At 39.1% G+C, this 12,240-nt stretch overlaps 1 protein-coding gene and 3 pseudogenes across 2 annotated transcripts; 3 read left to right on the forward strand and 1 right to left on the reverse strand.

Moving 5' to 3' along the window:
- The first annotated feature begins 521 nt into the window (after nucleotides 1-521).
- On the forward strand, nucleotides 522-4,155 carry LOC120203548 (annotated as a pseudogene).
- A 974-nt stretch (nucleotides 4,156-5,129) lies between these two features.
- On the forward strand, nucleotides 5,130-6,734 carry LOC120203482. 2 transcript variants are annotated; one of them, XR_005523830.1, is made up of 4 exons: nucleotides 5,334-5,437; nucleotides 5,499-5,940; nucleotides 6,019-6,386; nucleotides 6,467-6,734. XR_005523830.1 is itself a non-coding variant. In XM_039203767.1 (3 exons), exons 1-2 carry the CDS (start codon nucleotides 5,156-5,158, stop codon nucleotides 5,748-5,750), a joined length of 534 nt encoding a protein of 177 aa, XP_039059698.1. In that variant the 5' UTR covers nucleotides 5,130-5,155; the 3' UTR covers nucleotides 5,751-5,940; nucleotides 6,019-6,454. The 2 variants fall into 2 exon arrangements, 1 of the variants encoding a protein (XP_039059698.1); XM_039203767.1 differs by lacking the exon at nucleotides 6,467-6,734 and having other exon boundaries at nucleotides 5,130-5,437; nucleotides 6,019-6,454.
- A 475-nt stretch (nucleotides 6,735-7,209) lies between these two features.
- On the forward strand, nucleotides 7,210-8,983 carry LOC120203549 (annotated as a pseudogene).
- A 376-nt stretch (nucleotides 8,984-9,359) lies between these two features.
- Nucleotides 9,360-11,919, reverse strand: LOC120203385 (annotated as a pseudogene).
- Between the last annotated feature and the right edge of the window lie 321 nt (nucleotides 11,920-12,240).

The raw sequence follows: 12,240 nt of genomic DNA on the forward strand, positions 1-12,240 counted from the left end.
CTCTAAAAGATAGGAGTATTTCAAAGCAAATGTTTGCTTGAGATGATTCTAAATGAATGAAATTGCTCACTGTTTATAGGCTAAATAATGAGGGCAAAATTGTCATTTCCAATACTAGTGGAAATACCTAATTTTGAGCATATACTAGTGGAATAACCAGGGTTTCAAATCGCGGTCACGGTTGCGTTTTCGGTTATTTCGGATTTACCATGATTGCGGCCGTCGCGGGCGCTATTGCGGTTGTCGCGGACGCTATTGAGGCCATCGCGGGTAACTCGGACGGCGACGAAACCGCTATATCGCGACTGAAATCGCAATCACGGACTGTTTTTTAAAACCCTGGGAATAACCTAACTAGCATATTTCCAATATTTGAGCATTATCAACATGAAGCCTACTGCTAGAACTTATCCAATTCAGAACAACCATATGGATGTGAAATTCAATCCCGGTTTTCTAAAAATGGAATTCTAATGTGTTCAAATAATAAGCAGATATAAACGCATTGGTATCAAAGTCATATGAGTACCAAGACATGCTTTCCAAAGGCGAAAAACACGTTTTTTGTGAAGTTGAAGCTTGAAAGCATTGCCTCTAATGTTCCGGGCAGTAGTTATATGAGTGAAAGTTCTCCGGCGGGAATCGATCTTTTGACAAGTTTAGCCCAAGACTCATTAGTCTCAGTAATGACCTTAAGAGCATATTCCTGCCATCATGCATCATAAGAGAGCAGAAACTGGAATAAGTTCAGAGGCACTCGAGTAGGGAAAATGAAACAAATCGAATACACTGCTTGCTGCCTTGTTGCCAAGACCAAACTTGTTAGCTGGTTTCCATCAGGGATCTTGTAGTCTCTAAACCAATTTCTAATTTCAGTCAGAGTTCACAGGGATGGTTTACTCAGTATTTGTATTAAATTCTCAAACCGTTCTGTTTGATATCTCCTTCTTTTAACCTTTGTTACCTTGTAGATTTTGTGGCTGTCTAATTTTCTCATTCTGTCTTGAATTTTTTTTTTCAGTCTAAAGCAGACAGATCTAATAGCAAACGATTGGTGGACAGAATTCGCAGTGGGAAGATGGGGGAATTTGGTTAGGCTCCTATATTATTTAGCATTGTCATCGTTCTAATTATCCTCTTCATCAACTCAGTTCGTTCTAGTGAGTAGACTATGATATTAAACATTCTGTAATGGACTTGTTTGTTTTTTGCCATTGATCGTGAATAATTCTTTTAAATTGCATGTAGCTTCAAGTCTTCCAAAGGTAACTGCCATTATTGGACTTTGGGGATGGATTGGTTTTTCTCTAGGTATTGCTTCATTGGTTATGTTCTACAGGTGTAGTAGGTAATTGTTATGCTCTGGCTTTATGTTCATTGAGGTGAGTTCACGTATTTGTTTTAAGTTTTTGGTTTTCTACTTGCATATATAGGCAGTTCGATGTAGTTTTTTGGAGCATGGTGCATGAAATATAATTGAATAAACTTTTGGTAATCTAGTCTTATGTGTCATCATTATGTTTCTCTTTCAACTATATGTTCATAGAGCACGTTGCGTTGTTGAATAGAAGTTTAGATGTGGCTTTGCTTGTATGGTGCTTTTGAATGTTTGAAAACAAATGGCACATTTGACAAATATGAATCTATATATGAATACTACTTGGTGACCATTTTATGATATTCATAATTTGTGACCTATAAATGAAATCATTATCTGATTAAAACAAACTTTGACTCTTGTTTAAATTATTTTTATATTTTTTCTTGATTTCTTTCTTTTCTCTGCAGAAATGATCCAGGTTATATAAAAAAATCTAGAAGATTGGAAGGATATGAAGAAACAGAGGTACGAGAGCTTCTGTGCAATTGGTTATAAACTTTAAACATCAACAATGGATAGGAATGATAAAAGCTCTTGAGATCCGTGGAGATTGCTGTATCGGTTAGGCACAAAAAGCAGAAATCTTGAGGTCCTGGTGCACATAGTATATTTATTTTTAGCACACAGTGAACTTTAGGTTTAAACGTGCCTGAAATGGACAGTCCATTATGGTTTCTTTTGAATCACTATTACCCTATTAGAAGGAGAAAGGAGGGACTAAAAGTTCTCTAGCTTAGCCATTATTATGCAATAAATAAAGAGTTTGAAGGCCGGGCCAGGCTGTATAAAAGGTCTAGCTTTGGAGATGCAGAATTTTTTTTGGGTAGTTTGGTTGTATAATTAGTCTGGTATGACTTGAAAGGCAGCTGAAAGGATGGCATTCAAATTGTACGTAATAAAGCATGGCATCTACTCGGTTGTTAGAATCATGAATTAAGTTTCCGCCACATCTTTCATTCATGTTTCATTTCTTAATTCGTATGTTATGTACTTAGGTGTGACTTGGGGAGTTTTTTTCTAGTTTGATCAATTAACCATAGGATTGTGGCCTGTAACAGAGCAAACTCGCCTTTTTAAAATTCATTCGAAAGGATGCGAGAGAAATTAAAAGGAAAGATTTTAAAACTCTTCAGTTTTGCTATTATTTTACTTGAATTGAACCTTTATTATATTCTCAATTTGATAGGATCCGTTGCTGAATATTGATCTGAACAACTTGTCAGTATGGACAGGGAACTGGGATCAGCTTCGCCCTACCTGCAAGGTTTCCCGATGAACCTTTCTTTTAACCATCTATTGCATATCTACATAAATATTCTTATCTTGCTATGTTGCTTTGAACGAATTTCTCTGTTGTCGGATAATAAGACCTATTCGTTCTCAGCACTGCTCTACCTGTAAGCACTGTGTTGAACAGTTCGACTACCATTGCCCATGGATATCTAACTGCGTTGGGAAGGTAAGCAATTGGTCTCGAGCTAAAAGTGGGAGATAACCATATAATGAATGTCATCTAGATACAAGGGATCTGTTTGAGATCAATATCTTGGATGCAATTGCTATCATGTACTAGTGCAGATATGCTCAGAAACTCATCTAGGAATAGGTGGTAATCACTCTTGTTTTTCATTCCCGGAGTGTGAAAAATCATATTCCTTCCGTGACTCTTAAATAGTTATTTTCCTTTCAGAAGATGTTATTATTAGTGTCTATAAGAGTATTTATGTATGATATTGAAGTCACTATGTACCATTTGGTAATATTGTTAGATGTTGAATTGAAGGCTAATATGGAGGTCTAGGCCACCCAATCCATTCCAGTTGCCCAGCTTTCAAATTAATGCTGCATCCCATTCCATTCCATCTTTAGCATCTTCAATGATTCGTTAGAAACTAACTATTTTAGCCCCAATTTTTCACTTTGTTTCCTACGGGATAATTTAAACAATAGGCTACTGCTACAGCAGTCTGACTGATTTTTAATTTTCCTGTTGCCCCCATCTTATCTGCTTACTTCCTGTGCACGTGCAGAGAAACAAACGGATATCTTTTTTCATTTGCATGGGAACTTTGACTATTCATTGGTGCATTTGTTGCAGTTCAAAGTATGTGGATTAAATAAGCCTGTACTCGTCCTCACCTTTTTGATTGAGATCAAATTAGTTTATATTCAACTTATTTAATAGTTTTGTTTGAGTGATTAGGGATTTGAACAGCAGTACCTGCATTTTCTGCTGGTAAAACATGGATTCATCTCGTGATTGATCATCATCTGGGTATTGTGGCATTCCTGTTTTGGATGCTGTGATTTTGATTCCTGCAACAACTTTGACCATAATACAGGCATTCCAGGTAAATGAAGAGTCCACTTTCCTACTTTTAACCTTGTTTCTCTGAACTATTTAAAGATTTTAAGGCTGGTTAAGGAATGGAGAAATGGCAAAATTGATTTCGATTAAGACTGAAAGCAAGTTGTTCCCCTTTCTATTTAAGATGATTCGACTTGTATTGTTAAACTTTTCTGGGTCTTTATCTCTAATGTAGACAGCTCGGAATATCACCACTAACGAAGTATCAAATGCCATTCGCGGTTATCTTCGTGGCCATGAAGGACAGTTTCATAACCCCTATAACCATGGTTGCCGAAAGAATTGTACAGATTTCTCGTTCGTGGCTACACAGACTATGAAATTGCTTGGCCTACATTACAAAGTGTTGCCAGTTAGAGCAACTATGGTTAGCTTGTGTAGTGTTCTTTATCACGTAGATATACACATCCCATATGACCAGATGTCCAGAACAACCCGTTCTATTTACTTCCTGGTTAGAGAGGGAGAAGCTAGTTTGATCTACATTGTGTTCTTAATCCGTATTCATTACAGGAAATAGTCGTCTTCGAATCTGGTTATACTAGAAGTATTAGGGAAAAGAAGAGGTGAGGATGCAGTTTCAGAGGGTTCCGGTATTTCCGATGTTGACACTACCCTTTGGCAATCGGCTTGCACCGATGGAGGTAAAGTTCCGTGAACGTGCGGTTTGCACTTGCATAGTCTGGTCATGGTTGGAGCTCTGAAGGATTTCCAATGGAAGAAAATAGAGTAGGAGATATGGTAGGCCATTGTTGCTGTCGTCCATTTATGTTCCATATCATACACTGCATTTATAATTACTCATTGTGTTGGGATGGGATCACAGTTGCAAGTTATATATTTATTTTGAAAATTGCTTATTTTTTTTTAAATATAACTTAAATTATTATATAGCACTTTATGTATGAGAGATTGTCATGGCAGCTCACTTCAGCAAGCTCGTGATAAGGAAACATGTTAACGCGTTTTGAGAGATGACGTTGCTGGACTTTATCCCCAAATGATTGTGCAACGAAAAGAAGATTCTATTTGTTTCGTACGTCAAAATGATCAAACTAATAGTGTAGGGACTAAAAGTAAAGAAAAGACACAATTTATGGACTTGTTTTGGTTTAAGCCATAATGTAACATATAGTTTAGAAGCTTCATCATTCATTTGCCCTTCATTAGCCGACACCTTTAAAATGCCGGTGTGGGGAGCAAGTATCTTCATCGACTGCACCACTGTCCGACACCTCTCGTCACTGATTGGCTGAGCAAGTCAACACTCGTTGCTGGACCAATAACAATTAAGCACATGTATTCCTTGTTCATACGTGCATCGCCTTGTCAAACACATTGTTTCCCTCCTTGGATGATTGGGGGATATTTCAGCTGAATCAAATCTTACAACCTACTGGTTGAAGATGCTCATTAAAAAGTCTGCAAAACAACAAAAATGGAAAATGAAGAAATTGTTTATAAGCAAGCCCGTTTGTCAGCAAACACGACCCACCACAACGTATATACGAAAAGCTGTTTTGTTGTCATTTAGTGTATTTCAATGGAGTATTTCACATGAACAACTACCCGTGATACGACTGGACTTGTATAAACAGACAAACTTTCTGAAAGTTGGAAGAAAGCTGGTTCAGTTCAGCCCAGTTCCTGGTTTGCTGTTTTCATCGGTTCGCCAGTTACCTGAATTTGTAAGTCTTTTGTGCTCATCTTCTTCTTATGCGTTATTCATCTGTTTATTGTAATCCACAGGAAATGGAGAATCCTTACTTGTTCAGTCAATGGCATGTCAACTCTCTCGATGCGCTCAGCTTCTCCCCTGCTTTTGGAGACGAAGCTTCTCTAATGATTATCCGGCGGCCGCCGTTGACAGGCCTCAAAAAGTGCTTAAAACCAACTGCTGGAATCCTTGCAAAGCTGATCATGCGGCTGATTTACCAAACCTCGAAGCTGCTGCTTTTGCCTGTTCCAACACATGAATCCAATGGGGATTTTGAAGCCTAGAGATGAGGCTGCTTGTTCTATGAACATGGAGCCCTCGTTTCCTCAAAACCATAACTATTTGCTTAAGGGTTGCCATGGATCTAAGAGAATTTCCCAGACACATGATCATATCATGGCCGAAAGGAAACGCCGAGAAAAGCTCAGCCAAAGGTTCATAGCTTTGTCTTCCATGGTGCCTGGCTTAAAAAAGGTACAAATACATACACGTATAGATGTAGGTATGTATACGGTGTGATTGTTTTGTATAATAGTGCAATGGGATGAGCAGATGGACAAGGCATCGGTGCTTGGAGATGCCATAAAGTACCTGAAGCAATGCAGGAGAAAGTGAAGACGCTGGAGGAGCAGACCAGAAAGAAATCAATGGAGTCGGTAGTTTCGTGAAGAAATCCCAACTCCCGCCGGTATTGACGACTTTTGGTCGGACAAGAAGTCGAGTGGTCCCTTCGAAGAGCCACTTCCGGAGATCGAAGCAAGGTTTTGCGACAAAAGTGTCCTCATAAGAATCCACTGTGAGAAAGAAAAGGACTTGTCGAGAAAATCATGTCTGAAATCGAGAAATCTCACCTAACAGTCATTAACAGCAATGCCATGACATTTGGGAGTTGTGCTCTCGACATAACCATTGTCGCTCAGGTACTTAAAACAATCTGTCTGAAACAATGGCAAATCATTATTTCATGTACTGTAATCTCCTTTTGTTTTTCCCGTGGCAGATGGATAAAGAATTCTGTATGACAGGAAAGGATCTGGTGATAAGCTTCGTGCAGCTTTTGAATGGCTCATGTGAACGAACAATCTCCATTCAACTATCATAACTATATATAATTATAATAAGCTTTTAAAAACTAAATAATAATATCTGGAAAAACAAAGGGATTTTAATGCTCCGCCATCGAATACCACCACCACCACCACCATCATCATCAAGCTACTGTTAGTTGATTTTTGCAGGAGGGTTGCTTTCAGTCAAACTTTTTTTTTGCATGGTCCCCTACTGTTCGGCCATGTTAATTCCTTCTCGCTTTAGAGTAGACAAAGTGGCCTTTGTTGGAGTGTTTTAGAGGAATCTTGGGCCTCTTCCTTGCTGTAATAGTTTGAAAAGCATTAACGAAGTAGAGTCGTTGTGATGCTTGAATAAACCATTGCCATGTGTGTTTTTCTGGTAATGTTTGTGGTCCGGGAAAATCCCAAATCTGTAAAAGCAGAAGAAAATAAAAAAAATGGTAAATATTGTGCAGTTGCCTTTAAAAATAGGAACCGAATTGAATAAATCAAATTATCTCGTAGTTAAATGAATCATTATTGTCTTTATAGATTAAGATTTAAAATCGGTGAAAAGAATAATTGAGTATTCATTTTCGGTGATTAAAAAATATTATCGTCCCTAAGCATAAGATATGAGAAGCAATTAGAACCCTACCACTACCTTCGGGAATTTCTTAACCTTTCATGATCGATGAAACGACGTAGTCAGTGCCCTTATCTTTGCCCTTTTTCGTTGATCACCCGCGGAACACGGAAGTGGGGCCCAACGCTGAGGAATCCCAAACCAATCACAATCGTGTTTCGAATCAGTTACTCACTTCTAATTGGTTAGTTCGCGCCACGTCACCACCCTACATCCCACGTCATCTATAAAATATTAAAAAACTTGAATCCGAAGGAGAATTAAAATTGTAGTATCAAATAATTCTTCCGCCCTTCACCTCCGAATTCGATTCTCTCTGTGCCGTTACGGAGTGTTTTTGCGGTGAACGGACGACGATGAGGGTCCTCGGTTCAATTCTTGCATTCTACCATTGGCTTTCGTTTTATTTACGATTATATCCTCTTCCCACCTTGGTTTCTTCTCCCCAAAGGCCATCTCTGTAAGTTTTTTTTATTATCTGTTCTATTCATTGGTTTTTTTTGGTGGTGATTCAATATGAATTTGGTGGGTTGTTACTGGGTTTTTTTAGGATTTGAAAGAAGTGGTTGTGAAGGGATTGGGATTCCAGGCCGATGATTTTAAGATTTCTGGGTTCGATCTGAGTGATGCCCTTGTGGGCCATTCGGTGGCATATGAATTCGACATCGAAATCGATGATAAAGTGATTCCTTTAAGCTTTTGGAGGATGTAAATCGTTGGGAATACGTTTGATTTGCCATTTTTAGGGTGGAAGAACCGGGAATTGAAAATGGGTTGGTAGAGAAGAGTATTTCGGACGATGGGTTACCCGTTTTGGCCCCGTTTCAACTGGCTGGACCCATGGAACTCTGGATTCAGGACGCCAAAGATATGCGAATCTCGATACCGGTGAGTTTTTTTTTTTTTAAAACAAAAAAATTCTTCTTTCTTTGAAGTTCGATTTGGGAATTAGTATTTAGGAATCCCTAGAATTCGTGGTTTCATACTTGTGGAATTTTGTTTTGTTTGCTTTTGAAATTAAATGTCTTGCAAACTATCGTTTGAAGTCTATTTATTAAATCTTGTTGATGGTTTGATCCTGTAGCACGATGTGGATGCCGGTGTCCTGAAGAAGGTTTTAGCTGATGTGGTGCCGTGGTGACCGCAAGGGAGCAAGATCGGTTAGCCTGCGCCATTCCGTCGATCCTCTACCTCTTAACACAACCAATAATGGATTTGCATCCGGCCTTATGGCCCTTGCGGAGCATCTTCGTCATGCTTCTCGCAATCAAGACGCTCCCGTCCTTTCTCTTCGCATCGTTGGCCCGACTTCCTTACCGTCCCGTTGTCTACGACTTCAAGTAACAAGTTGAAGCTTAAGCGACTTGCACCTGGCCTTGTGGAACTATCTTCAATGTCCAAAACTAAGACCATGGATGCACTTTCCACTATTGATATACAAGGAGAAGCCCAGTAGTTATAACCCCAAAGCACTTCGCGACAATGTGGCCTCTTGCTTCTGTCAATGGTTCCGATGTCAATTTGGTCGGTTCGAGAGACTGCTATCATCCGTGTTGGGTCCAAAGGCAAACAGAAAGGTCACTTAAGTTACTCAAGGCTGATGTGTCGGCTCAAATATTTGTGAAGCTCGGTTTTGGGATCGAGAAGAAGCTGAAAGAAGGAGAGGGTTTAGTTTGGAGGGGTTTCCTGAGTGGAGAACAAAGCCTGAGACAGTGAATGCACTTTGAGGTACTCGCTAAGGTCGACGGTGAGAAGTTATACGGAGAGAATAGTCCAGGTTGACCCTGTTGTTATCGAGGATACAATCGCACGAATGTGCTGACTGGGAACATGAATGTCAACCACTCCTGTTGTTTACCCTCCTCCGATTCCATTCACCTTGTAAATTGCTAAAGACAGAAGAATCGATTAACCTTTTCTGTTTTTCCTCTCAGAAAAAGCTGATAGTTTGAGAGATGTTCCCATTAATACCTTTATATATGAAGTTAAAACACGGTTTTGTCACTGCCATTATCCCATTGAGTATATATCTGGTCTCTGAATATGGATGGTTTTTGTAGAAATTGTGGTACTAACAGAGCTGCAATGACTATATTCTGGAATACGAGATGACTACATTAACCAGACAATGAACACATAGTTTGTATTTATGTCTCGATCTTGATCGATGGAGATTCTTTGAATTAGCACAACATATACAAAGCCCTTTTAACAAATTAAAGAAGCTTATTTATTAAACCACCCGCTGAGCAGAGCACCAAGTTCATTTGTTGATGAAGCAACACCCTTTTGAATGCTTCCAGCTATCTCTTCCTTGCTTTCTCCAAACCAGCCCTGTTAACAATCAAACAGAAATCGATTCGAGTAATCTGCAACTATTTCTACCTGAAGTTATCAATATTTCACATTATACATACCTCTTATATTCGTTTAGAGGTCCCAGCTGAAAGATTCCTCAGCTCCGGCACGACCAAGTCGTACCTTTGTTGCAAAGAAAGGAAATTCGGTAACCTGCAATCAAGATGGTGAAGAAAAATGTGAAGAAAATCTGGTGCAAAATGAACTGAAGATACAAAGGTCAACCATTGACAGGGTAGCAGATCCAGCACCAGCTTTTGCCCATAAGTGAACAAATGAAACTTAAAATTTGAGCTGTGATACATATCAGTATACATCCCGTGAGAATAATATGCATCTTCTTTAAATGAATCTCCCATAACAACAATAATACTGTCTTAGTTACTAGCCTCTATCTATGCATTTAACAAGAAACCTCAAAGCATACAGATAGTCATATGAAATCATAGTATTTGACTTAGTATTAACAGCGGGGAGCTAGTCCGCGGTTTGAACTTAAACCGCTTTTTCCTTTCTCTGAAACAATAGAGGTAAGTACATGGGAGACAGCTACGAAATGTCGAAGGATGTTCTAACTTCTACTGTCTGTATATTTCATTTATTGATTCTGCAATCTCTGTCAGAAAGAACAAGAACATTATACCTCAAACTTCTGTCCCACGTTAGAAAGAACATATTATACCTCAACAACTTCTGTCCCACCGTTTTGAATGCGAATTGTTAGGTAGTCCGTTTCTTCGGGGGGTGAAGCTGCATGGAGGTTTGACCTGCAAAGATTTAAATCCAGTAAATTTAATGATGATTGATTATCAGACCTGAAAAACATGTTAAGTTTATAGATACTATTGAAGACCTGTGACAAAAGAGGCAAACTTGTCACTCCTGCATGACCTCCAACAACAGGGACATAACTTCTCTAGGATCAAGTCCCAAAACTTCCGCCTGTCAGGAAACTCGAGAAAAATCGCATATAAGGAGTAAAAACAGAAATGCTGCAAATTTCTTGGTGTTCTATTAGAAAATTTGAGGACTGTATAAAAAGGTCGCATATAAAAGTGTTAGCTCTGACAACAGCAATAGTGTAACTCCCAAAAGTCGTTTCGGGTCTAGGATCAAGTCCCAAAACTTCCGCCTGTCAGGAAACTCGAGAAAAATCGCATATAAGGAGTAAAAACCAGAAATGCTGCAAATTTCTTGGTGTTCTATTAGAAAATTTGAGGACTGTAATAAAAAGGTCGCATATAAAGTGTTAGCTCTGACAACAGCAATAGTTGTAACTCCCAAAAGTCGTTTCGGGTATAAGTACTGGCCTTCTTAAAGACCTCTGCTGCAATTGGAACGGTAGAATTCACCGGATAGCTGATCAGGTTAACAATTGCCTTTGGGCAGCACTTTGCAACTCCTTCACAAAGTGTCTTGACAATTCCAGCATTGATGTTGAAAGGTCATCCCTTGTCATTCCAGGCTTCCTTGGAACACCAGCAGGTATGAGCACAAGGTCCCATGCCGGTCAATGCACTCTCAAGCTGTGGTTGCCCCAGGAAACCACGTACCTGAAATCTAAAATATTACGTTTTTGAATCGACATAACAATTCACTCTTCATTCAAAGTATAGCTTATGAAATCTTAAACTTTTACCACTGCACCAGTCAGGGCCGGTTTTGGGCCTGTGCGGGCTACCCAACCGCACAGGGCCCAATTTTTGTAAAACCTCCAAAAAATTTTAAGTCTTTTGTATATATATGTGTATTTAGGATGTTTGACCCAAGAATTTTCAAGTCCAACGCCCACATTAAATAATATTTTAGTTTTAAAAGGCCTATTTTATTGTTATGGCATAGGGCCACTAAAATTTACAAGGCGGCCTTGGCATCAGTGTCCATGTGACTGAGATCAGCTGTGACACCAGGGGAGTTCACAACATCATAAAGATGAAGAACTGAGAGCGGATTCATCTTCATCAGCATCGCAAGCGGCTGGCCGATACCAGCAGCTCCTAGGATAGCAACTTTGAAGCCTGGTGACCTTCCTTTAGCTCTGCACTCAGCTAGCCTCAAAGCTGAACTTTCCTCCAGCTGCCATATACAACCAACACACAATTAAACAACAAGAAAGCAGCTTACTAGTTAAAAGTTGTACCTATAAGGAGACAACATAGAAGAGAACCTGGGGATACGAAGGCTGGAGATGGGCTGCGATCTTAGCTATCCGCTGGTTAGCCTCCATTTCTCTTTTTCTTCCTGAGAGATAGACATTGAGGATTAAAGACTTTGAAAGAATGAATGGATTTAAACAGAAAACCAAAAGAAGAGATAAAGGTGAAGTTGACATGAATGTATATATATTTTTTAGAAATTTAGATCGTGTGGAAACTAGTTTGTGAGGTATCCTTTATTTATTCGCAAAAGAAGTGTGGTCTGGGTTTATTTCCAGGGTGATAAAAAACTTGAGATGTCCGTTTTCTGCTCAAAATCTATCTTGTAGTGTGTCACCCGCGACGAGAAATTAGTCATGATTATTACGATAGATACTCCGAGTCATGATTATTGACAATAGATGCTCCAAGAAGATTGTTATAGTTATCGACAACGGATACTCCGAGAAGATTAGTTATGATAATCGAAGATGAATACTCCTAGAAGATTAGTATGATGAATACTGATTTCAATAATAATAAAAAAGTGATGGTGTGTGAATGTTGTGGAATCATTACGGTTATA

The sequence above is a fragment of the Hibiscus syriacus genome, unplaced genomic scaffold (assembly GCF_006381635.1).
Source record: "Hibiscus syriacus cultivar Baekdansim isolate YM2019G1 unplaced genomic scaffold, ASM638163v2 tig00009942_pilon, whole genome shotgun sequence".
Taxonomy (NCBI): domain Eukaryota; kingdom Viridiplantae; phylum Streptophyta; class Magnoliopsida; order Malvales; family Malvaceae; genus Hibiscus; species Hibiscus syriacus.